The sequence below is a fragment of the Bos indicus x Bos taurus genome, chromosome X, assembly GCF_003369695.1.
Source record: "Bos indicus x Bos taurus breed Angus x Brahman F1 hybrid chromosome X, Bos_hybrid_MaternalHap_v2.0, whole genome shotgun sequence".
In the NCBI taxonomy this organism is placed as follows: Eukaryota; Metazoa; Chordata; class Mammalia; order Artiodactyla; family Bovidae; genus Bos; species Bos indicus x Bos taurus.
The window spans coordinates 145,314,060-145,341,978 of NC_040105.1; the positions used below are offsets into that span (position 1 = coordinate 145,314,060).

The following is a 27,919-nucleotide window of genomic DNA, read 5'->3' on the forward strand; positions in this document are numbered from 1 at the left end:
CAGCCTTCAGGACAGTGTTGCCCTTTACAGGGAATGCTTTGTGTAAATTTCAAAGAGGCCAAACAAAAACAAATTATTGAGCAGGTTTATGGGAAATTCTAACCCTAACAAAGGACTCCACTCTGCAAGAAAGGCGAGGCCTGGAAAGTAAACTATGAGGAAGCATCCTGGTTGGGCCAGGGAGGAAAGTACTATTATAATTCTGTTTACCAAGGTAACACCTTTTCTTCAGAAAACTCAAAGGATTTAAACTCTATCATACCAGGCAAAAGATGGTGTCAGTTATATGAGGCACAGTATAAATCGCTGCACACGGATGAACCAGCCATGAGCCAAGTCCTGGGTCCAGCGTCCAGCTCCTCTGCTCTCCACCGGCTGACAAGAATCTTCCATTGGCAATAGAAATATGCCCTGGGGAATTTGAGCAGGTAAGGCAGAAGAAAGTCCATAAGGGAAGTGGGAAGGTAGTCAGGAGAAAATATCAGTAAGTTTCATCTAATTTTGTCTTGAATGAAGCACAGGTTGGTGTGTATGTCTGTGTGTGTTTGTGTCTGTGTGAGCATGCACATGCACGTGTATGTGGACCTATTAGTGTTATATGCTACTGGTATGACCTAAAGGCTAAAATGAAGGAATTGTATTAACCTGTTGCAGACATAAAAGAGAGGAGGGGAAGGAAGACTTATAAACCTCTTTATGAAAGGATGAGCTGAAAAGCAAACCTAATAGCATTTACGAAACTATCAAAGTCGCATATCAAAATTCTATTTACATGGAGCACTGAAAATAGATGGTAACCAAAGTCACTGCAGATGGTGACTGCAGCCATGAAATTAAGAGAAGAAAAGCTATGACCAACATAGACAGCATATTAAAAAGCAGAGACATCACTTTGCTGACAAAGGTCCATCCAGTCAAAGCTATGGTTTTTCCCAGTAGTCATATATGGATGTGAGAGTGGGACTATAAAGAAAGCTGAGCACTGAAGAATTGATGCTTTTGAACTGTGGTGTTGGAGAAGACTCTTGAGAGTCCCTTGGACTGCAAGGAGATCCAACCAGTCCATTCTGAAGGAGATCAGCCCTGGGATTTCTTTGGAAGAAATGATGTTGAAGCTGAAACTCCAATACTTTGGCCACCTGATGTGAAGAACTGACTCATTGGAAAAGACCCTGATGCTGGGAAAGACTAAAGGCAAGAGGAGAAGGGGACAACAGAGGATGAGAGGGTTGGATGACACCACCGACTTGATGGACATGAGTTTGAGCAAGCTCTTGGAGTTGGTGATGAACAGGGAAGCCTGGGGTGCTGCAGTCCATGGAGTCACAAAAAGTCAGACACGACTGAGTGACTGACCTGAACTTATGGGAAGAGTGATGACCTAGAGGGATGGGAGAGTCTCTCTGATGGCTCAGTGGGTAAAGAATCTGCTTGCAATGCAGGATTCACAGGAGATGCAGGTTTGATCCCTGGACTGGGAAGATCCCCTGGAGGAGGAAATGGCAACCCACTCCAGTCTTCTTGCCTGGAGAATCCCATGGACAGAGGAGACTGGTGGGCTACAGTTCATGGGGTTGCAAAGAGTCAGACATGACTTAGTGACTAAACAGCAGCAACAGAGGGATGGGATGGGAGGGTGGGAAGGAGGGTCAAGAGGGAGGGGATGTATGTATACATATAGCTGATTCACTTTGCTGTACAGCAGAAACTAACACACTATTGTAAAGCAACTATACTTCAATAATAAAATTTAAGAAAAATTTTAAGAGACTAGGAATCTATCTATTTCAGGGATAAGTGGTAAGCAGGGGAAACAATCAGCAATTTTCCCTGCCTGTTATACAGTAGAGAAATTTCTAACAACTTGGAAAGTTTGAAAGTTAACGTGTTAGTTACTCAGTCGTGTCTGACTCTGTGACCCCATGGAGTGTAGCCCTCCAGGTTCCTCTGTCCATGGAATTCTCCAGGCAAGAATACTGGAGTGGGTTGCCATATCCTTCACCAGGGGATCTTCCCAACCCAGGGATCCAACCTGGGTCTCCTAGATTGAAGGCAGATTCTTTACCATCTGAGCCACCAGAGTTTAGAGGCATAAAATTTAAGACAGAAGGTACTTTAAAGAATGTAGTCTTTGCTTATTTGCTTGCTTTAGGTATATTATCCCCATCGCTGTGCATGGCTTTCCGTGATATGGCTTCTTTCTAACTTTTCAGTATCATCTCTTGCCAGTCTCTGCCTCAAACTCGTGAGCTTGTGTGTCCTTTCCAGCATATGCACATAACATGTTACTCACCTCGGTGCCTTTGCTCATGCTGTTTCTTCTTCTGGAAATTCCTGCCTTCCTCATTTGGCTAACTACTACCCATTTTTTAAGACTCTGCTTAGGTATTACCTCCTCCAGATCTTTCCACAATAGTTGTGCCTCTATTACTAAAAACTAGGTTTAGATGCCTCTCCTCTGGATTTCTATGCTATTCAATACTCATTTTACATTGTGTAAAATTACTTGCCTCAAGTCCTTTAAACTGCAAACTTTCTGTGGGTAGGGAAACTGTCTTAATCATTCCTGTATTTCCGATACCTGGCACAAATCCTGACAGACACAGAACAGGCACTCAGGAAATGTTTATTAGGAAATTTTACTCAGAAAGGGCCATTTAGAACTTTGTGGTCAAAGAAGGGAAAGGAAAACTGGTCTAGAATCTATCCCCAAAAGATCATAAAATATCAGGGGCTCATTTTCTCTTTCTGGTAGTCTGACTTATTAACTGATGAACAAATTGTGTTTATGAATTTTTTAATTTATTTGGGACTTGAAAGAAGTATAGAAATTGAGTGGGTATGTTAGAGCAAGTTCATGTGCCCAATGTAGAGTGAAGCCAAACTGAAACATCGAAGTTTGGACCAGAGAAAGGTTCATTGCAGGGCCAAGCGTGGAGACAGGTGGCTCATGCCCTAAAAAACCCTGAGCTCCCTGAAGGGTTTCGGCAAAGCATTTTTAAAGGACAGGGTACAAACGTGATCAGTTTGTGCCCAATTCTCTGATTGGCTGATGGTTAGGGAACAGGCAGTGTCACAGGGGTTAACATTATCAGTCCTTAGGCTCCAGGAGGCCTGGGGCTATGTGCTCATGGTCATCAAGTGGTTAACATCTTCCATTTGTTGGGGAGGGGGAGTTTTTTAACATCTGCAAAACAACTCAAGAAATGTGCATCAAATACTGTTATCTAGGTACTTCAGAGAGGAGCTAAAGCAGAGGATATAGGGGAGAACTCTGTCCAGGAAGCCTCTTTGGGTCCTGCTTGGTTACAAATCCCCCCTCATCTTTATACTCCTCAATCTTGAGGAAACAAGGTCTGAACAAGAAAAAGAATAAAGGTTCAGATAAGTAGATCAATCATAAACTTGACAGAGGTACCCATAGGGTCCTGGTCAGATACAATTCCAGCAGATACCGCTTTGAAAATGGCTGGTGGCATCAGAGTCTGACAGTTACTCCATTTTTGCTTCCAAACGCATTTCTCTCCTCAGTGGCCAAACGAAATGTTACCATTACTGGTTTTAATGCTTTCCTAGATTTCATATCCTTGAAAAAATGCAATAATTTGAGCTCAGAAAATCTTCTGAACATATCTTACAATCTGAAAGCCTGCTCTGCCAGTTGTTCCCAGAGTATAGAGTACCTGATTCCTGATCTCCACCCTGAACTCCTTTCAGGGGGTGTTCAAAGTTAGCAGGAGCAGTGGCTCATGATTTAACCCTTGTAGAGGTAGATGGCAAGTGCCAATGTTTAGTTGGCAGAGCCCTTTCATCATAAATTTGACCATGGCTTTGAGGGCATTTCATCCCATGTGCTAGGAATGCTCATTCCCAGGTCTGGCGAATATTGCACTGATAGGCTACTCAATGTGCTATCTCTGGACTAGGACTTATTAACAGTGCCAAAAGTCTCTGGGCCTCTTGTCTTACTAGTTTCTTATGGTCCAGGAAAGTCAGTATTCCCTCTTGTTGCTTATTCCCATACCTAGAGTTACACTATTACAATCATTTATCTCATATGGGACTATATGTCATTTTATCAGAGGCTCAGTCACACATTTGTTAATGCAAGAAACAACTTTATAAAACAGCCATTCACTGGTGGGTTAGGTCAGAATGTTCCTTGTGAACTGAACAGAGATATTTTTGTTTAACATTTAAGCATGGGGGAGAGTTCTCTGAGATGGCCCATCATGTATTCTTTAAACGATAGGCAATGTCCCTTTAGTGATCAACTGGTAGCAAAAGCAATAGAATACAAAGGATAAAGTAAAAGAAACAAATCCAATATGGAGTTAGATTTGTTATTGCCTATTACAATTCCCCACTGTCGATGTCCACTCTACAGTCTTGTGGGAAAGGGATAGCTCTGGTTACTTTCTGCTGAACAGGGTGATAAAAGGCGATTGTAGAAAGGAATTGATCAGCCTTGGGCAGTGAATATTCCTTAGAATCTTTAGTAAATAGCACAATTCTCTTTCTTTCTTTATCTACAATTATTTGAACTGGATGAAACCTTCTATACTTAACTACTACCTAATTTGTAATTGGACTTATATGTTTTTGCTTCCAGTTCCCATGATGTGCTTGTGAGTGCCTGCTCAGTAATGTCCAACACTTTGTGACCCTATGTACCGTAGCCCACCAGGTTGCTCTGTCTATGGGATTTCCCAGGCATGAATACTGGAATGAGTTGACAGTGCCTCCTCCAGGGAATTTTCTCGTCTTAGAGATCGAACGTGCGTCTCTTGAGTCTCCTGCATTGGCAGGCGGATTCTTTACCACCGTGTCACCTGGGAATCCAGTTCCCATACCTATTTATTAATTTTAACTTTCTGTGTCATAACTATACTTAGTGGGGAGGATTTCCTTACATCTGGAAAAACACAGATTAAAAGCCAGTAATATTTCAGGCAAAACCAAAAAATTATAACCATATTCATCAGTTTACTCAGTTGTATATAATTAATCTTTTTTTACTAACAGTTTTACGAAATCGGTTTCCGTTAGATTTTTAAAGTATGTTATCTAGCTTAGCACTATGATTTAAGTTATCAGAAACTCGTTTTTGTTAAAGCATCCTTTTTATGACTCTTCTTGAAGATGTGGCAGTTTTGCAAAACATCAGCTTAGCTGCTCATAAATGATAAAAGTCTTAAAAAGTTTTGAGGGTTTTTTAAATGTTATTACCACATCCCTTTTTCCTTTAGTTCCAAGCAACACAGATGTTTAGATAAGTTCCAGAGACCCCAGGTAGGTCATTTATATCTCACAGGCACAGGAAGAGAAATATAAATTCCTCCTCTAACTACTTATACAAAACCCAGCCATTTGGGGCTATTTTCAGGGAACTTTCTTTTTTTCCAGTTCCCAAATATCCCAAATACCGTTATTTGTTTGTTTAGTTTAAACAAACAATAACAGTAATAGACAATAGCACATATCACCTGTTCACATTCTCATGCCTCATTTTCAGCAAAATCAGGATGAAAAAGGCGGATTTGGACTCAGTACTGAGACACTCGTTCACATATAAACACACACACCCAATAGCACCAACAGCAATACCGAAAGACCCACTTTGATATAATAACCAAGCCATAAGGGGCATTTGTTCTCCAGATCTTAGAGAGTACTGAGGCATTTTCTTTCATTTAGGGAGCATAATTAAAGATCTCCTCAATTTACAAAAATACCCCAGGGAACTATAAGATGGAACAGAGCTCTGATCATCCATACTTAATTATCCATGGCCAGGAGAAGGCAATGGCACCCCACTCCAGTACTCTCGCCTGGAAAATCCCATAGACTGAGGAGCCTCATAGGCTGCAGTCCATGGGGTCGCTAAGAGTCAGACACGACTGAGAAACTTCACTTTCACCTTTCCTCTCATGCATTGCAGAAGGAAATGGCAACCCACTCCAGTGTTCTCGCCTGGAGAATCCCAGGGACAGGGGAGCCTAGTGGGCTGCCATCTATGGGGTCGCACAGAGTCAGACACGACTGAAGTGACTTAGCAGCAACAGCAGTGTTATCAAATGTCAAGCAAACAATTCAAACCAGTTTCTCAGGGTCACACTTCCCTAGCCCCCCAAAAGAAGATTCCTATCCAATGCCCGATCAGTCCAAAAGAGGAGAACTCTTAACCAATGCATTATCAGAGATGAAGTTGAATGAATGACTGTGTGCATGCGTGCTTAGTCACTAAGTCATGTCCAACTCTTTATGACCCCATGGACTATAGCCCTCCAGGCTCCTCTGTCCATAGGATTTTCCAGGCAAAAGTACTAGAACAGATTGCCATTTCCTACTCCAGGGGATCTTCCTGACCCAGGGATCAAACCCATGTCTCTCACGTCTCCTGCATTGGCAGGCAAATTCTTTATCACTTCACCACCTGGGAAGCCTTGTATGAATGACCAAGGCTAGTTCAAAAGGGAAAATCCCAACCAAAGCCATAGAGAAGGATATCCTGATAACCTGTTAATCACCAAAGCTCCGTTAATCACCAAAGGTGTCTAAACTGGTCAATGCAAACTCTAACAAACAACAAACATATGGTCCCACAAACTAGAGATCAGACAAGCCAAATTCCAGAAATTCCACTTCCATTCCAAAATGGAGGCTGCAGAGCTGCCTGGCTCCCAAAAGAGAATGGATCATGAGTGGCTCACCCCAAAATGATACACACAAAAAGACAAACAACAACTAAGCTACATTCACACAGAAAATCAGAGGAGGTGTAGTCTAAAATTCCACTTCCATTCTCAGATGGAGGTCTCCAAACAATGGGTCCAGCTCTTGAAAGAGAGCAGACACAGTGGTTCTCTTCCCACAAGGGAAGCAGCCCAGATGGAGTGGAGACAATTCTGAGCCAGAGCAAGCTGGAGCGACTCACTCAACAACACTGAATGTGGACCATATCTCTGGATGTTTCTTGGCTCCAAACAGTCTTGTGCCATGGATGACAGTCCCTCTGAGATCTCTGAAGCAAAATGGGCTCCAACAGCTGCTGGGGGTTCAGGGAAGGGGCTGACCCAGGCCAGGGTTGATCTTCCCTGGGAACAGATTCCTAATTGTTAGTGCAAGTTCATGTGCCCAATGCACAATGGGTTCAAACAAATTGAAATGTCAGAGTTTGGAGCAGAGAAAGATTTATTTCAAAGCCAAGCAAGGATGCAGGTGGCTCATGCCCTAAAAAGTCCTGAGCTCCCCAAAGGTTTTTGGCAAAACATTTTTAAAAGCCAGGTTGGGGTGTGGGGGGTGTTGCAGGAAGATCCACTTATACAGAGTTCTCTGATTGATTGATAACAAGGGAACAGGGTGGTGTCACAGGGGTTAACATTATCAGTCCTTAGGCTATGTGCTCATGTTGCTGCTAAGTCGCTTTAGTCATGTCCAACTCTTTGTGGCCCCATGGATCGTAGCCAACCAGGCTCCTCTGTCCATGGGATTCTCTAGGCAAGAATACTGGAGTGGGTTGCCATTTCCTCCTCCAGAGCATCTTATTGAGCTAGGGATTAAACCTGTGTCTCCTGTAGTTCCTGCACTGCAAGAAGATTCTTTACCACTGTGCCACCTGGCAAGCCCCATGTGCTGATGTTTGTCAAGTGGTTAACATCTTCCATTTGGGTGGAGGGGTAGAGTTCACATCTGTAACTCAGGAAATGTGCATCAAATACTATCATCTAGGTACTTCAGAGAGGAGTTAAAACTGAGGACATGGGAGAAGGGCTGTCCTGGGAAGAGCCCATAGGGTCCTGCTTGGTTACAGGCACAAGAGAGAGAAAACTATATAAACTGAGTCATACGGTAGGGATGGGAGACCATGAGATGACTCTGTTTGTGGGGGCAAGAAATAAAGTTGGAGAGAGAAAGCATGGCTATGCATGTGCCTTGAAATCCAGGCCTAAACCATGATCTGGTAAGCAATAGTAAAGTGACTGTAAACTTGGAAATCACGCATAGCACATTCTATTTTTGTTGTGCAAAAATACCTCAAAATTATGACGAAGGACCTTCAAGCATCAAATTGTACAATGCTGGACTTTATGGGCCTTCTCCTCCAGTGTATGCACACCTCAGCCATGAATCTGCTTAGCTTAAAAAAAAAAGACACCATTTTAGAGATTTATTTAGAAATAACTCATCGGCAGCTAAAAAACCAACTCCTAATTGTGATTTTGTCGAGGAAAAGAAACATTAAAATAAAAACTGATCCAATAGTTATGGCTCACATTCTTTCCCCTTCTTACTGAGATTAAATGTATGTCACTATTCATAGAAGTCCCTTCCATCTTATTTTGAGTCACTAAATATATAAGAGATCATTATCTAAGGCTTTCTTCTAGCTATTTGGATGTGAAAATTTTGCACAAATCAGAAGGCAGTTGAACAATTTCACAAACTCAATTCTTACTGAGTAACCCCACTGTTTTCTACACCTCTTCTGAAAGAAGCCTCTTAAACTTCACCAGCTGAAATTGTAAGAGAAGGAATGCTACTAGTCTACCTACAGGAAAAAGAAATTAATATATTTTTTGGAAAAAGTCTCTCATAGTACATGTGTGTATATGAATTATCTCTTTAAAGTTAATAGTTTCAGACAACGACTTTATTAAAAGAATCTGACTCCATCCATAGTCAAAATATTAATAAATTATTTCTGAAAGTTTCCTTCAATCCTAGGAAGTAAAATATACTTAGGAAAGATAATCACATGGATTTCCTTGCTGCCAGGCAAAGAGATAATGATTCCCTAGCTATGTCAACTAGTGAATGGACAAAGAAAACACATACTAGTTTGCTACAGAATACTAGAGGATAGCATGCCAGAGACCCTTGAAAAAAATGAAAGCACCTGATGCATAATATCATACTGGTGCTTTCTAAACAGGAAAAGTGAATCTGCTAATTTTCATGATTTTTTAAACATTTGCTGTAGCATACTATACAGCTTTTCTTAAATATTATGTGTACAAATCATAGGTGTACAACTTGAAGAGTTTTCACAACTATAACAATCCCATGCACCAAGTTCAAGAAACAACCACGCCGGAACCCCAGAAGATCCCTCCTTACCTTCCTCCAGTTTAACTGCCATCTTGAATTTTAACACCATAAATTGGTTTTGCCAGTTTTTGAACTTTTCATAAGTGAAATATTATGGCAAGTACACTCTATGTTTGACTTCTTTTGGCTCATCATTTACATGTTTTGGAGACTCAGTTGTACCATAACACAGATCTGTAGTTCCTCTATTGTCATTCTGTTTAGCATTCCAATGTATGACTATACTATAATTTATCTGCTTTATTGATGGACATTTTGGACTGTTTCCAGATTGGGGCTGTTTTGAAGAGTGCAGCGATGAACTTTCCTGCAACATGTCTTCTATATGTATTTCTATTAGGTATAGATCCAGATACATTCAGGATCACAAGGTATACCCTATTCAGCTACAGTGGCTGTTGCCAGTTTTCCAAAGTGATTTTTTGATTTACATTCCCACCAGCACTACTCATAGATTTTTAAATGCCACATTGAATAGAATGGGTTGTGGAAGGAACAGAAGGAAGATGGAAGGAAGAGGATGCCTGGTGGAAGAGAAGAAATAATTATTTACTGAGCGAGACACTGTGTTGAGTGATCTACACTTATGGCCCATTTAATTTTTATAGAAATCCTTTGAGGTAGAAACTAGTATAAGCCCCTTTTTACAAATGAAGAAACAGAGGCTTAAGAAGTTGTGTGACTGGCTCAGAGTTACACAACTAGTGAATGACAAGATATTTGAACCCAAACTATGTGATGCTAAATATTAGGTTGGCCTAAGTTTTCATTTGGGATTTGCCATAAGATAGTGCCAAAAAACAGAACGAACTTTTTGGCCAACCCAATACTATGTTCTCCAACAACCTTACTACGAGAACATGAAGACAAGATGTTAGAAAATCTTTTGTTTGTGGAATTCCTGCTGCATAGGGCTTGCTACTCCACTAGCATTAATGGTGATATGGAATAATTAGGCATTATTTGACCCTCTGTAGGAGACAGGAAGAATAAAACAAAAGCAGGCCCTGGCCAGGGCTGCAAAAGAAATTTATAATTACTGACAAACTGGATAAGGCATGAGACTCTTGGAACAAGTGCAGAGGGAACAGTTCATAATCTTGAAAACAAGATGTGATCCTGGGGTTGGACTGGCATCTCAGAGTCACATGTTTTATGTATCTGGTGGAAAATCTATAGATAAGAATATTAGTCTTAGTTACTGATTTGTTATTGATTACTGCTTCCTAATTACTCAATGGTTAATGATCATTTTGTTCTGTGGCCCTGAAGGCCACATGAGTTATAGCTTAACTTCCCACTTACTCTTCCATTCACGCCTGAAAGTATAATAAAGCTGGCTTGGATTCAGTTTTGACACCTTCACCTTGGAGCAGTGCTGGTCCCCTGATCCTCGCTTTTCTCTGAATTCTTGTGTCTCATTTCTCATTCTCTCGCCATATCACGCTTTCGGAAACCCTGCTTGTCGAGCTGGTCTCGACAAGTGTCACCCAAACCGGGATCCGAAAGTGAATCCAGCCTCTGAGGCTAGCTCCTAGCGGCAGATAACGCAGGGAAATCCGGCCAGCTCAGAGGACGAGGAATGTACTTGGTAAGTACACCCCTGCAGATTTGTCAATCAGGGTAACAATGGGGCAAAATCCTTCTAAGCATAGTGACTATATGCAAGAGTTAAAAACTTTATTAAAAAGTTCAGGGGTTGAGGTTTCTCATTCCTCTTTTAAGAATTGTTTTCTGCCATTGAAAAATATTGCTACTGGCTAGATCCAGATAAAGGGACTTTGAGGCATGAGGAATGGCAAGAAGTTATGCGTTGCCTGTGCCATGCCTACAAACGCGGCAAAAAGATTCCTTTGTCTGTATGATCAGTACAGAATCTTATTAGTACAGCTTTTGAACCTCTGCAATCCAAAACCTCGGATTCAGGGAATTCTGTAGAACAAATACAAGAACAAATGGAGGAAATGAATTTATATGATAACATAGGTGATGAGGAAGAGAAATAATCCATAAAAATGAAAAATAAGAGCCAAAAGAATGATAGAAGTCAAGAACAGATCTTTCTCTCTGGACCAACTGCACCTTTGGTCGAGCCTCCTCCTTTCAATCCTGAAACCCCTTGGGATGATGGATTTGCTTTTAAACCACAGATAACTGTGCCTAATAAAATGACGCCTTTACAAAAGGGAGTTCGTATGGCACAATTGCAGGGGGATGAAGACGTTTTAGTTCTCCCTGTGACTGTAACTCAAATCCCACCAGATCCTCAATTCTCACAAGGAGGAATGCATTATGATTATAATGCCATACCATTTAAAACCATAAAAGAGATAAAACAGGCATGTACCCAATATGGAACTAATTCTCCTTATACCATGGGACTAATTCAGGGACTTTCACAAGCTGAATGGTTAATTCTTTATGATTGGGAAATGATAGCCAGAACTTGCCTATCCACCTCAGAATTTTTACAATTAGGACCTGGTGGCAAGATGAGGCGAATCAACAACCTTGCAGAAATGAGACAGCCAACCCGCCAGTTGATATAACATTTGATCAGTTAATGGGTAGTGGGGCACATTTTGGCATTCAAGCTCAGTTACAACTTGATGATCAATTATTCACTCAAGTGAGAATGATATGTTTAAAAGCCTGGGAGAGAATAAATCCACCCGGACAAGCCTCAATTTCATTTACCCAAATTAAACAATCCGATGGGGAACCTTATGTAGATTTTATTGCCAGGCTACGTCAAAATTTAAATAAAACAGTCTCACAACCTGGTTTGAGAGATATACTGATGCAAGTTCTTGCTTTTGACGGTGCTAACTCATAATGTAAAAAGGTGATTCAGTCTCTCAAAGCACAGAATGCCCCTCTAGAAGAATATCTTAAAGTTTGCCAGGATATTGGGTCAGAAGCATATAAAATGCAACTTCTTGCTCAAGCATTGTCTAAGGCTAATAAAAACACAGATATGAGATGTCACCAATGTGGAAAATTAGGACACATTAAAATAGACTGTAAAGGAAGACGAAGGTAGTCAGTGATAATTATACTATTGGCTCTGATGCCACTCCTATTTGTATATGTCTTAAAACAGGATATCAAAAGTGGCTGTCAGTTTTCAAAGAATCAAATGAGGATAAGACTTCCCTCTTTCTGTTAACTGCCCTTACTTTTTTAGAAAAAAGGAAACTTCCAGCATGATGAATCCACCTGACCTTCCTGATTGTGTTGCTGAAATTAGCCATGGTATTGAAAATTGTTTAAGATGGAAATTATGTAAATGATCAAAAGGTCACTTATTAAATGTTGCAGAAGGCTCCATTATCGACTGGGGACCCCAAGGAACCCCTAAACTTATAGAATCTAAAGTGTCTTCCCCATGGGTATATAATGAAAAGACAATTAGTATATATAGTAGTCAACCCTTCATATGACATGGGGGTGGGATTAGCTCTTCCGTGCCTCGTCTAGATCATTATCCTATTCATGATGAATTATGGAAAATACCCATGGCATTAAAAGAACTAAGTACTTGGAATGGACAATATACTAAATATATTTTAAATGACCCAAAAGCTACCTTTAATTTTACAAAAAACTCCACCCACACTATTCAGACTTGTGTAAGAATTCCTTTTGTTTTTATGATTGGACAGCAAAATATGATCCCGATTTGGGCTTAGTAACATGTATTAACTGTTCATTTTATAAACGTATACATAATACCATTCCTTTTGATGAAAGTTGGCAGAGTATTTATGTTCTTAAAACCAGAACTGGCATATGGGTTCCAGTTGGTTTACAATGACCTTGGCAAGAAAGCCCTACATTATATGTTATTGAACAAATATTGAAAAATCTTAAACGTGTTAAACATTTTCTGGGATTACTAATTGCTGCCACCTTAGGCATTATTGCTATTACCACTACGGCAGCCATAGCTGGAATGGTTCTTCATAAATCTGTACAAACAGTTCATTTTGTACAAGAATGGCATAAAGATGCCGATGTCCTTTGGACGACTCAACAAAAAATTGATGGAAAGTTGGCCTCCCAAGTGGCCGACCTTCAACAATCTGTGATTTTATTAGGAGTTCAATTAGTCAGTTTACAAAAACAGGTGAGACTAAGATGTGATTGGAACTATACTTCCTTTTGTGTAATGGCTTTGATGACCCAGAGGGATGGCATGGGGAGGGAGGTGGGAGGGGGGTTCAGGATGGGGAACATGTGTACACCCGTGGTGGATTCATGTCAATGTATGGCAAAACCAATACAATATTGTAAAGTAAAAAATAAAATAAAATAAAACCAAATACAATAAGACGCAATTCAATTGGAATAGAGTTAAACAACACCTATTGAACCAAGGTAATATTTCTGTAGATATTCAAGATCTACAACAAGATATATTAAAAGCTTTTAATAAACATCTTGATGTAATTTCTGGATCAGATTTTCTTGATACTGTTGCTGATAATCTTTCTTCTCTTAATCCCTTAAAATAGATCAAGACATTTGGATACGGAATTGCTCTGGTTATGGGAGTGCTATTAATTATGTGTTTGTGTTTCTGTATAGTCTGGAGAAGAACAATCAAGAGACAATGAAGCCAACAACAGCAACTAGCATTTCTAACCATTTCTCATCACATGCAAAATCAAAAAGGGGGAGATGTAGGAGACAGGAAGAATAAAAGAAAATCAGGCCCCAGAAAGGGCCGCAAAAGAAATTTATAATTATTGATAAACTGGATGCTATAAGGCATGAGACTCTTGGAACAAATCCAGAGGGAACAGTTCATAATCTTGAAAACAAGATACGATCCTGGGGTCGGACTAGCATCTCAGAGTCACATGTTTTATGTATCTGGTGGAAAATCTATAGATAAGAATATTAGTCTTAGTTACTGATTTGTTTTTGATTACTGCTTCCTAATTACTCAATGGTTAATGATCATTTTGTTCTTTGGCCCTGAAGGCCACATGAGTTATAGCTTAACTCCCTGCTTATTCTTTCATTCACGCCTGAAAGTATAATAAAGCTGGCTTGGATTCAGTTTTGGCACCTTCACCTTGAAGCGGTGTTGGTTCCCTGATCCTCGCTTTTCTCTGAATTCTTGTGTTTCATTTTTCATTCTCTCATCGTATCGCACTTTCAGAAACCCTGCTTGTAGAGCTGGTCTCGACAACCCTCCATATCCAGTAGAATAGTACACATAGGTGAAACTTTGTATAATTTCATCTTCAGCGAGATAGAATAAGCTTACCTGTATTCCCTCCTTGAAGGAGAAGTCACAGCTGAGACAATATCTGTGCTTCCTACTTAGTGGAGTCTCACGTTGTCAATTTGCAAGGGTCATCATTGAGAGATTCAGATTCAACTGACTCACAGTGAGGATGATTAATACTGGGTTCAGGGTGAGGGCTGGATTTCAGTAGTGAGAACATTGAAACAAAGAGAGACACACATTTTTCTCTAAGGTACAACAAACAGATAGGATTTAAAGCATCTAAAACACTTAGATGCTCACTAACCATCCTATACATTGCAATTTTTCTTTAAAATATAATTTACCAAAGCACTTGAACCATACTGGACAATGGATCTAACATGGATTTAAAAAAATAAAATGAGAATATGTCTCCCAGGACAGAGAGTATTTTTCTTCAGTATGCCAATATTCATTTTTTCTATAACCCTGAAAATTTGGTTCTGTACCCACCAGAGGTACTCTTTAAATTGTTAGTAATAATAAACACATTAATTTGACCTAGTTATCTGATACTATTATAATGATGCTTTAGAGGAGAGAAATATTTAGTCTTCACTCTTGATAATGGCACCCCACTCCAGCACTCTTGCCTGGAAAATCCCATGGACGGAGGAGCCTGGTAGGCTGCAGTCCATGGAGTCGCTAAGAGTTGGACACGACTGAGCGACTTCACTTTCATGCATTGGAGAAGGAAATGGCAACCCACTCCAGTGTTCTTGCCTGGAGAATCCCAGGGACAGAGGGGTGTGGTAGGAGGCAGTCTATGGGGTTGCACAGAGTCGGACATGACTGAAGCGACTTAGCAACTTAGCAGCTTGATACACTGGTACCTTTCCTTTCAAAACCATTGCTGTAAAGCATGCTTACCGCTAGTTTGCATTTACAGTAGTAAACTGTATCAAAACTATGTGCTGCAGCACTTAAATACTGAGTCATTTAGAAATCCAGGTGTCTAATCTTTTGCTTTCCCTTCTAAGGAAATCATTCACTTCACATGAACCATAGAATAATTGATCTTGTGAACTTCTTAAATAAAAGCAAGCATTAAAAAAATCATTTCTGTATGAAACCTAACTGAAATTCACCTACTAGGGGCCTTTAAGTAGATGAAATCAACTAAAGAATAGTTACATTAATACTATCTATGTTGATGTATCTAGGATTTCTCAATATTTCTGAGAAATATTTCTCAATATTCAGGAATTCCTAATCTCTTATTCTCATTAAGAAAGATCAAATTGGGAGATGCCATTACTACATATTCCAGAGAACTGGAAAAAGAAAGGCCATGAACAAAACTGATCATGTGTATAAAGTATAGGATTTATTTTTTCTTGCTTGGCCGAAATCCTTTAATGTAAAAGTGATATGCAGTAGAATGTTGAATATGTAAACAAAATAATGCAATTCATTCTTCCTTCACCAGGCACAGCAGTGCTCTAGCTTTGTTTGCTAAAATTGACATCTGGAGGGCTATCTGAGGCCTCCTTCGTCTATGCACTTTTGTTTATTGCTGAATCTCATGACAACTGATTTGTTTGTGTTTTTATACAGTCCAGCTCCATAATCAGTACTCTTACAGTTATTAACATCAGTGGGGTGCAGCAACTAGTCACTGGTGGTCAGGATTTCAGGCTGCCCATGATCCTGTGTTACTGGGATACTATTGTTTTCAGGCTTAGGAGTGGTGATACACCTGTCTTGTAATTACACAACACCAGCTAATGCCTCAGTGTGGGTTACTGACTGACTCATTTGTTTAGATCTTATGTGTCAAACTGAAATAAGTCAAGCAAAGAAAGACAAATATGACATAATATCACTTATATGTGGAATTTAAAACAAAAACAAACAAAACAAGCTCATGAATACAGAGAAGAAATTGATGGTTGCCAGGGGCATGGGTTGGGAAAGGTGGGCAAAATAGGTGGTCAAAAGTTATAAACGTTCAGCTATAACATGATTAAGTTCTGGGGATGTGATGTACAACATGGTGACTATAGTTAATAATACTGTATTGTACATTTGAAAGTTGCCAAGAGAGTAGATCTTAGAAGTCCTCATCACAAGAAAAAAATTGCCAGGTAACAGATGTTAGCTACACTTATTGTGGTGATCATTTTGCAAAAAATACAAATATGGATCATTATGTTGTACACCTGAAACTAATGTTTGTTGATTATACTTCAATACTTAAAAAGTAAAGGACACATGAGGAAAAAGAAAAACAGTGCCTCAGGTACATCCCATAGTTCTGGGGTCAGTTTTAGGTATTAAAAGTTCAACCTAGTCCAACCCATTTGAAAATTTCAATTCATTATCTATTTACTTTTCATTTTCTTTCTTCCTCTAGTAATAGCCAGACTTCAGCTCAAGAGACTTGGAGTGGTGAGGAAAGACTACTGGCTCTGTTATTTTTTCTTCTCTTTTTAGATTCCCTTTCTCAGATGGGAAGTACTCCTGATAAAATACATGTTCAGTTGTCACTGCTTCCCTGACTATGAATGACCAGTCATCAGTGACCTGTGCAAGGCACATATTCAAATTATGGGTGCATGTGAAGTCATCTAGAACCATGTGGACATGTGACTGATCTTTGCCCTAGTCTGTGACATCCAGTTGCAACCCCTGCCAAGCTCGGTAGTACACCCCAGAGCCTCTGGCTGTTGGGAACACCTTCATCAACAGGCTGTCTTCTTGGGTAGCATCCTAGCAAGATGACTCAACACTGGCTATCTTTGATGGCATCCATTTGACCAATGGGAAACCCATACATAATTTTTATGCCACACTGGAAGTTCAGGCTGTTTCACTGACAAATCTTCTCTTTGCCCTGCCATCTCTCTTCTATTATTTTCTCCTGTTGCTCAGAGTCATAAGGGACAGACCAGAAGGTCTACTAGATAAGCAGAGGTGAAAACAAAAAACGACATGCCAGCATCCTCCTTTTACCAAGTCTTGCAGTTTCTGGCAAGCAGTTTTCTTGGAGTCCTTTCCACCTTCATTTGGTAATGGAGTACCCATCCTCTTCCCCTTTAAGAAGAAAAAGCACTCACTGTGATAATAATTTTGCAATATATACAAATATTAAGTGTTTGTGTTGCACATCTGAAACTAACATAATGTTATATTTCAATTATATCTCAAAAATAAAATTTAAAAAGAGGAAAATAAACACTCCACATGTATGAAGTGAAGTGAAGTTAAAGTCACTCAGTTATGTCTGACTTTTTGCAACTCCATGGACTCCATGGAATTCTCCAAGCCAGAATACTGGAGTGGGTAGCCATTCCCTTCTCAAGGGGATCTTCCCAACCCAGGGATCAAACCCAGGTTTCCCACATTGCAGGCAGATTCTTTACCAGCTGAGCCACAAGAGAAGCCCTCCACGTGTATAACTTTTTACATATAACTTCACTTATCATCTTACCAATAACACTATGAAATAGGTAGCCAATGTATCATTGACCCATTTTACAAAAGAATCGAAAACACAAAGAAGTATATGATTGTCCCAAAATGTGTTTTCAAAGACCCCCTGTGTGAGTGGCAGAGCCAGGAATGAACTCTGGTTCCCTGCTTCCCAGGCTTTTGCTCTTCGCTGGAGCCCCACTCTAAGCCTCACTGCAGGCACTCTGCTTTATCCTTGCAACTAAACTGACATGAAGATCTTTGGGACTTAACTAATGACATCTCCTTGCGCAGGTTGTTGCAAGACAGAGAGGCCTTATTCACAGTCCCACTGTAATATATTAAAGCAATGTTCTGGTAAAGGAAGGGCCATTTTGTATATATACATTGCTAGGTGCTTTGGGGAAGCTGTGGTAAGGCGTCTTTCTTGGGAGAATGTTAGAGTTCAAGAAGACAATGAACAATCATGTGCTAAATGATCTAAGTACTTGGATAACTGGGTTAGCCAGGGAGAGTGTCACAGGAGATGTAGGATAAGCCTTGACTGAAAAGCTTAGGGTTTATGGGACAAGATAACAAATTAGGCAGCAATGAGCATAAAGCAGCATAATACAGGTCATACTAAAGCAAAGAATTTTGTGTGGGGGAGGGGGAGTAGACGAAATGTTTGGCTCAAAGCAGTGGGATTACCATACTACAAGGTTCAAGAAGAAGGGACCTTGTCTTGTTCACCACTGGATCCCTGGTGCCTTGAAAAAGGCTTGGAGAATAGCAGGCTCAATAAATATTTGTTGCTTGCTGAGCCTAAGAATAGAGACGCTTGCATCTGGATTCCACCTTGTAGGTAAGAGGGAGCCTTTGGAGTTATCATCAGTAATAGAATCACTTGAGCATTTCACAAAGTGCCTCTAGAAATATTTCAAATTTTATTTTGTATCCAGGCTTCATCCTACATCCTTATCCTATCTAAGGAAATCTCAAAGTAGGTAAGGGCAAAAACAGCAGTCCCAGTCTGTGAAATGAGGCTGAGGAATGGTCAAAGTAGCATTCACTTTTCTTTATTTGGCTGACGTTAGAATCAAATTTATAGTAATATTTGTATAATTTCTTGTGGTTTGAAAAATCTAGATTTACATTTATTTGCACATTTAATAAGACTGTAAATTGGTATAAATTTCCAGAAGGCAGTTTGGCAACATGTATCAAAAATTTGAAAAATGTTCATATCTTTTGACCTGGTACTTCTTACTGCTAGAAATGTACTCTAAAAAAAAAAAAAAAAAAAGAAGGAATAGCTAAAAAAAAAAAAGAAGTTAATGTACAACCATGAGAACCCAAGAGGAATTTATCTAACTCTGGAAGTATGCATTTACTTTTCAAAGGGTTGAAAAGTAATACCCCTTTTCAGTGAGACGTCCCTGAGTTGCAAAGCTAAAGACAATATTCTTATCTTTCCCCAGGAGAGATTTATTTACATTCCAAAAAGTGTAATATGAAAACAGAATCTTCCAAAGGGATAAAAGTTTTTCTCCTTCCTTCAAGGATGGGAAAAGGACAGTGTGTACACAGGTATGCAGATTAATTTTTGTGGTGTTTTTCACGTTCAGCACATACCCCTTTGTGTATAGGTGACATCTAGTTCTAGTCACACTGCTCTAGGCCAAAGGAGACTCAGTACAACTATTATTATGTAAATACAGTAGTCTCTGCTCCAGAAATCTTATGGATGCATCAGATTGTTATGAATAAATATGACAATTGCAAACATAAAAAAAAAGAAAACAAAGATATGAACAAAAATTTAGCATAATCAAGAAAAACTAGTAACACACTGAATAAACATTTTGTGAATGTTTGTTAATTTTATATTATTGAACCAAGAAAATTCCTGTTGTAGAATAATTACATACAAAAAAAAAGCATGTACCCAAATAGACTGGAAAGTCTGGAAGAAATTATGCTAAAATATTAGGGATGGGGCCTCTCCAGTTGATGAGATAATAATTTATATTTCCAATTACCATGTGTATTTTTTATAATCAAAGAAAAACTATACTTTCTGAATTTGGTTTTAAAAATCTATCTTCTCATCCTTTCTGCAGAGGCAAAAAAAAAGAAAGGGGACAGAGAAATGGAAGTGACAATGAATTTAATGTAATTGAGGAACATATCACAGGTGTTTAGGAACCATGCCTGGTACCCTAAGCCATTCTTGGAGTAATCCTGCAAATTACTTCTTATCTTAACATTCTTGCCCCATATGACTACCCATGAAAATGACAACAGAACAACAACAAAAATGGAGTTTAATCTTGATGGTTCTCTGCTTTCTGGAGTCCCAAGGAGGAAAAAGTGATATATGTAGCTCTAAGCCTAGGATTCTCTTTGAATTCTAGTACAAACCTCTATTCTTCTGCTTCTTGCCCTTAAAGCTGGTATAAAATTTAAACAGAAAATGAAGGAAATGGACTCTAGCAGCTTTGACAGTGTTTACTCTACTTCCTCCCAACTTTGCAGTAATTGGGAGTATTAAGAAATATGACTACTAACCTCAAACAGGCAGTTCCCTGCTAGCTAACTTTCTGCTGACATCATCCAAGGTAATGCCAGGATAGCAGATATGAGGGGAGGGTGGTTCTTTTTTTTTTTTTTTTAAGCTCTGTGCGCTATGGCCCGTCAGCTTTCCTCTTTCTTTCTCTCTTGTCTCCTTCCTCTGCCCCATGTCCACTACTCACACGTGCTCAGTGAACCAGTTGGAGTGAAAACACTACTGACAGACCGTGGCAGTTTCAAATCATAAACCATTCACAGACGAGGTAAATTGCAGGTACACAGGTTTATTATTTAAATTAGCTCAACACTGCTTGCTTGTTAATTAGGCTCTTAAAGACGCTGTTGCTCTAGATTTTTCTCCAAAGTGGAACAGCTCACTTACTAGGCCTTCTTCTTTCCTCACAGACCAGCAGTCCCACCCCCAAGGCTGAGGTAAAACAGTGCCTTCTTTAAGTACTCCAAAATGGCATAGCACATATTATAATAAGTGAAAAATCACAGGGAGAAAATATAAGTGCACATTTCAGAAAATATACATTGAGCATAAAAGCAATATTTTGGGGGAAGTCATGTACACATTACTGTATTTAAAATCGATAACAAATGCCTATTGTATAGCACATGGAACTCTAGTCAATGTTACATGCCAGCCTGGATGGGAGTGGGGTTTGGGGGAGAATGGATACATGTATAGGTGTAGCTGTCCCTTTGCTGTTCACCTGAAACTACCACAACATTGTTAATCAGGTATACCCCAATAAAAACAAAGAGTTTATAGTTAAATAAATAAATAAATATATATATTTTAAAATCGCAAAATAAGAAAAGTATAAAGTAAAAACAAAAATCATTCATACTACCTCCACCCAGATACAATCACTGTTTTGGGGACATATATTTTGTATCTATGTAAATGTGTTTATATGTATATATGTATGTATACATAAACAAAATAAAATCAGTTTCATGTTGCTAAAAAAAGTTTTAAACACATTTTTTTTTGCCCCTAGTATTATATTTTGAGCATCTTCTTGGGTCAACATTCAAAAAAACATGACTTCATTAACATCTCTTTACAATGGGTATGACAATTTATTTGACCTACTGGTAATTTATAATTTTTCAAGTTTTCATTGCTATAAATAATGTTTAGATAATAATCTTTGTCTATAAACTATTAAGGATTATTTCCTCAGGATAGAAGTGTGATTTGAAATCAGAAGGAATGACTGTTTAAAGGTTTAAGACATATTTTAAAATTACCATCCAACTGAAAAACACATGAAAAGATGCTCAACATCACTCATTATCAGAGAAATGCAAATCAAAACCACTATGAGGTACCACTTCACACCAGTCAGAATGGCTGCAATCCAAAAGCCTACAAGCAATAAATGCTGGAGAAGCTGTGGAGAAAAGGGAACCCTCTTACACTATTGGTGGGAATGCAAACTAGTATAGCCACTATGGAGAACAGTGTGGAGATTCCTTAAAAAACTGGAAATAGAACTGCCTTATGATCCAGCAATCCCACTGCTGGGCATACACACTGAGGAAACCAGAAGGGAAAGAGACATGTGTACCCCAATGTTCATCACAGCACTGTTTATAATAGCCAGGACATGGAAGCAACCTAGATGTCCATCAGCAGATGAATGGATAAGAAAGCTGTTGGTACATATACACAATGGAGTATTACTCAGCCATTAAAAAGAATACATTTGAATCAGTTCTAATGAGGTGGATGAAACTGGAGCCTATTATACAGAGTGAAGTAAGCCAGAAAGAAAAACACCAATACAGTATAATAACACATATATATGGGATTTAGAAAGATGCTAACAATAACCCTGTGTACGAGACAGCAAAAGAGACAGTGATGTATAGAACAGTCTTATGGACTCTGTTGCAGAGGGAGAGCGTGGGGAGATTTGGGAGAATGGCATTGAAACATGTATAATATCATGTATGAAACGAGTTGCCAGTCCAGGTTCGATGCACGATACTGGATGCTTGGGGCTGGTGCACTGGGACGACCCAGAGGGAGAGTATGGGGAGGGAGGAGGGAGGAGGGTTCAGGATGGGGAACACATGTATACCTGTGGCGGATTCATTTTGATATTTGGCAAAACTAATACAATTTGTAAAGTTTAAAAATAAAATTAAAAAAAAAATTTGTGCCAATTCACATTAACTCCAGAAGTATATCAGAGAACCTTGGCAATTCTTGGAAATATTTCAGTATGGTTTGAGAATCCTGACCCAGTCCCAGATATGCAAAGTTCTTATCTAATTATTTGCATCTCAGATTTACTGCAATTTCCTACCTATAAACAGAAAGACTCTTCATTGACCTTTATGAAAAATCACTTTTTAAAATGACCACGAAGTCAAATTAGTGGGTTTGCTATCTTATACCTCTTAGTCACATTTCTCTGTGAATTTCACTTACATCCTAAATCTCACCACAATGTAATAAAAATTATAGGACAAATATCCATGTGAAAATTTCACTGACTGATTTCAGATGACTGAACAAGCCACCAAATAAATGTAAATTGTAATTCCCTAATGTTTTGGGTAATTTTAATTAATGTCAGTCAATTTCTGTGAAAATTATATGAGAGAAGCCTTACATTTTATGAACAGTAACATGTGCCAGAAGTGTGTACTTCTCACCTTACATGAATAATCTCATTTAATTTTCACAAAACTCTTAGGTGAAGTTCTGATGAGGAAACATAGGCTTAGAGAGTATAACTAACTCTACTCCAACCACTAGAAAATAGCAGAACCACATATGAGGCCCTGGTATATTTGATAGTACAGCTAGAGCACTTTCCACTTCCCCACTTGACATTCTGAAAGGTAAACTGAAACAGAAATATCATCTCTGAAGATCAATAATTTTCATCTTTTTGCTATTTTTACATGTCTTTTACTATGTTTGATTCTATTTCCATCTAAAACCCTTCTACCATAAACTAGTACTACCCCAGGAATATTCTGAAAATGAATCAATAAGTGATTGCAGAGCCCATTAGAAGTCTAAATACAGCCACTCAATTTAACAACACATCTATATAAGGTATGTGACATTGAAGCTGCTGTAAAAATGACTTAAACCCAGTGGCTCCAATTTTAATGTTGTCTATTAGTTTATGTGTAGATGTACACTTTCTTATTTAACAATATTGGGAAAGAATATTTATCCTCAGATACCTTCATTGTATTCATCAGAGACAGACAGAATGAAAACAAAAATCACAGAAAACTATCCAACCTGATCACATGGACCACAGCCTTGTCTAACTCAATGAAACTATAAGCCATGCCATGTAGGGCCACCCAAGATGGATGGGTCATGGTGGAGAGTTCTGACAAAACATGGTCCACTGGAGAAGGGAAAGGCAAACCACTTCAGTATTCTTGCCTTGAGAACCCCATTAACAGTATGAAAAGGCAAAAGGATATGACACTGAAAGATGAACTCCTCAGGTCAGTAGGTGCCCAATAAGCTACTGGAGAAGAGTGGAGAAATAACTCCAGAAAGAATGAAGAGATGGAGCCAAAGTGAAAACAACACCCAGTTGTGGATGTGACTAGTGATGGAAGTAAAATGCTGTCAAGAGCGATACCACATAGGAACCTGGAATGTTAGGTCTATGAATCAAGGTAAACTGGAAGTGGTCAAACAGTAGATGGCAAGAGTGAGCATTGACATGTTAGGAGTCAGTGAAGTAAAATGAACCGGAATGGGTAAATTTAACTCAGATGACCATTATATCTACTACTGTGGGCAAAAGTCCCTTAGAAGAAATGGAGTAGTTCTTATAGTCAAAAAAGAGTGAAAAATGCAGTACTTGGGTGCAATCTCAAAAACGACAGAATGACCTCTGTCCATTTCCAAGGAAACCATTCAATATCACAGTAATCCAAGGCTATGCCCCGACCAGTAACGCTGAAGAAGCTGAAGTTGAATGGTTCTATAAAGATCTACATGACCTTCTGGAACTAACACCAAAACAGATGTCCTTTTCATTATAGGGGACTAGAATGAAAAAGTAGGAAGTCAGATACCTGGAGTAACAGGTAAGTTTGGCCTTGGAGTACAAAATGAAGTGGGCAAAAGCTAACAGTTTTGCCAAGAGAACGCAAACACACTCTTCCAGCAACACCAGAGACTCTACATATGGACATCACCAGATGGTCAATACTGAAATCAGATTGATTATATTATCTGCAGCTGAAGATGGAGAACCTCTATACAGTCAGCAAAAACAAGACTGGGAGCTGACTGTGCCTCAGATCACGAACTTCTAATTGCCAAATTCAGACTTAAATTGAAGAAAGTATGGAAAATCACTAGACCATTCAGGTATGACCTAAGTCAAATCACTTATTATTATACAGTGGAAGTGACAGTTTCAAAGGATTAGATCTGATAGACAGTGTGCCTGAAGAACTATGGATGGAGATTCATGACATTGTACAGGAGGCAGTGATCAAGACCATCCCCAAGAAAAAGAAATGCAAAAAGGCAAAATGGTTGTCTAAGGAGGCCTTAAAAATAGGTGAGAAAAGAATAGAAATTAAAGGCAAAGGAAAAAAGGAAAGATATACCCATCTGAATGCAGAGTTCCAAAGAATAGCCAGGAGAGATAAGAAAGCCTTCCTCAGTGATCAGTGATAGAATGGGAAAGACTAGAGATCTCGTCAAGAAAATTAGAGATACCAAGGGAACATTTCATGCAAAGATGGGCACAATAAAGGATAGAAACAGTATGAACATAACAGAAGCAGAAGATATGAAGAAGAGGTGGCAAGAATACACAGAAGAACTGTACAAAAAAGATCTTCAGGACCCAGATAACCATGATAGTGTGACCACTCACCTACAGCCAGACATCCTGGAGTCCAAAGTCAAGTGGGCTTAGGAAGCATCACTACAAACAAAGCTAGTGGAGGTGATGGAATTCCAGCTGAGCTATTTCAAGTCCTAAAAGATTATGCTGTTAAAGGGCTGACTCAATATGCCAGCAAATTTGTAAAACTCAACAGTGGCCACAGAACTGGAAAAGGTCAGTTTTCATTCCCATCCCAAAGAAAAGCAATGTCAAAGAATGTTCAAACTACTGCACAATAGCACTCATCTCACACGCTAGCAAAGGAATGCTCAAAATTCTCCAAGTGAGGCTTCAATAGTATGTGAACTGTGAACTTCCAGATGTTCAAGCTGGATTTAGAAAAGGCAAAGGAACCAGAAATCAAATTGCCAACATCTGTTGTATCATAGAAAAAGCAAGAGAGTTCCCGAAAAACATCTAGTTCTGCTTTATTGACTATGCCAAAGCTTTTGACTGTGTGGATCACAACAAACTGTGGAAAATTCTGAAAGAGATGGGAATACCAGACCACCTGACCTGCCTCCTGAGAAATCTGTATGCAGGTCAGGAAGCAACAGTTAGAACCAGACATGCAACAACAGACTGGTTCCAAATTGGGAAAGGAGTATGTCAAGGCTGTATATTGTCACCCTGCTTATTTAACTTCTATGCAGAGTATATCATGTGAAATTCCAGGCTGGATGAAGCACAGGCTGGAATCAAGATTGCTTGGAGAAATATCAATAACCTTAGAGATGCAGATGACACCACCCTTATAGAAGAAAGTGAAGAAGAACTAAAGAGCCTCTTGATGAAAGTGAAAGAGGAGAGTGAAAAAGTTGGCTTAAAACTCAGCATTCAGAAAACTAAGATCATGGCTTCCGGTCTCATCTCTTCATGGGAATTAGATGGGGAAACAATGGAAACAGTGACAGACTTTATTTTCTTGGGCTCCAAAATCACTGAAGATGGTGACTGCAGCCATGAAATTTAAAAAATGCTTGCTCCTTGGAAGAAAAGTTATGACCAACCTAGAGAGCATATTAAAAAGCAGAGACATTACTTTGTTGACAAAGGTCCTTCTAGTCGAAGCTATGGTTTTTCCAGTAGTCATGTATGGATGTGAGAGTTGGGCCACAAAGAAAGCTGAGCAACAAAGAATTGATGCTTTTGAGCTGTGGTTTTGCAGAAGTCTCTTGAAAGTCCTTTGGACTACAAGGAGATCAAACCAGTCAATCCTAAAGGAAATCAATCCTGAATATTCATTGGAAGGACTGATGCTGAAGCTGAAACTTGAATACTTTGGTCACCTGATGCGAAGAACTGAGTCATTGGAAAATACCCTGATGCTGGGAAAGATTGAAGGCAGGAGGAAAAGGGGACAACAGAGGATAGGATGGTTGGATGACATTACTGACTCGATGGACATGAGTATGAGCATGCTCCGGGAGTTGATGATGGACGGGGGCCTGGCATGCTGCAGTACCTGGGGTCACAATGTGTTGGACATGACTGAGTGACTGAACTGTACTGACCTTCATTGTAACTCTAGCTGACATCTACAAAATGCCACACAAATATCTGAGGGCAGAATTTGACTATCTTTACATCAGTATATAAGTTACTAAATATGAGGTCAGGACTAATCTAATGTGTGAATCAACTTCTTTCAGAGCATCTTGCTCCCTCCTCTTCCCTTAAAAGGAGTGGCTTGCTTTTCAAGTGTCTATTTCTAGTTCCTTTCAATAAGTTATTAACCACTTGTATGAGAATCCTATAAACATTTGGGAAACAATCTGAGACAATTCTTTTTGTCCACAGGAGCCATCTTGAGCACATTAAAACTGTTGGAATTTACAAGATAGCACCTAGTTACAGCACTGCTATTGTCCTAGATAAACTCATCCAACAAGCCTTGTAAGGCGATTTATGATTATCCTCCCAGTAAGTGTTTCTCAGACTCAACATTCCTGACATTTTGTGCCAGATGGTTCTCTTTTGTTTGGAGGGATTCCTGTATTCATAGGATGTTCAGTGGCATGCGTGCATGTTAAGTCACTTCAGTCATCTCCGACTCTTTGCACTGGCCTCTATCCAGTAGGTGCCAGAAGCAACGCCTTCCCCCCAAGTTGTGATCATCAAAAATGTCTCCAGACACTGATTAGTGTGCCTGAGGGTGGAAGACCAGTTCAGTTCAGTCCCTCAGTCATGTCCGACTCTTTGTGACCCCATGAATCACAGCATGCCAGGTCTCCCTGTCCATCATCATCTCCCAGAGTTCACTCAGACTCAAGTCCATCGAGTCTGTAATGCCATCCAACCACCTCATCCTCTGTCATCCCCTTCTCCTCCTGCCCCCAATCCCTCCCAGCATCAGAGTCTTTGCCAATGAGTCAACTCTTCGCATGAGGTGGCCAAAGTACTGGAGTTTCAGCTTTAGCATCATTCCTTCCAAAGAACACCCAGGGCTGATCTCCTCTAGAATGGACTGGTTGGATCTCCTTGCAGTCCAAGGGACTCTCAAGAGTCTTCTCCAACACCACAGTTCAAAAGCATCAATTCTTCGGCGCTCAGCCTTCTTCACAGTCCAACTCTCGCATCCATACATGACCACTGGAAAAACCATAGCCTTGACTAGATGGACCTTTGTTGGCAAAGTAATGTCTCTGCTTTT

General features: G+C 39.5%; 1 protein-coding gene and 1 long non-coding RNA gene across 9 annotated transcripts in view; both read right to left on the minus strand.

Annotated features, from left to right (window-relative positions):
* SLC6A14 (solute carrier family 6 member 14) overlaps positions 1-27,919 on the minus strand; it is a 436,539-nt gene that overhangs the window by 27,214 nt on the left and 381,406 nt on the right. For 6 of the 8 annotated variants that reach the window (XM_027535163.1, XM_027535164.1, XM_027535165.1 and 3 more), the window contains one exon: positions 263-411. The exons of 1 other annotated variant lie outside the window; for it this stretch is intronic. In XM_027535163.1, coding sequence (XP_027390964.1) covers positions 263-411 — 149 coding nt within the window. Of the gene's footprint in view, positions 1-262; positions 412-27,919 lie in introns of those variants that run through there. One more of the 8 variants, XM_027535171.1, reaches the window with a different exon arrangement.
* Positions 13,866-27,463, minus strand: LOC113887903. Its single transcript, XR_003509856.1, has 3 exons — positions 27,431-27,463; positions 23,537-23,539; positions 13,866-14,116 (listed from the first exon to the last, which is right to left on the minus strand). It is a non-coding gene; the product is annotated as an uncharacterized LOC113887903 (long non-coding RNA).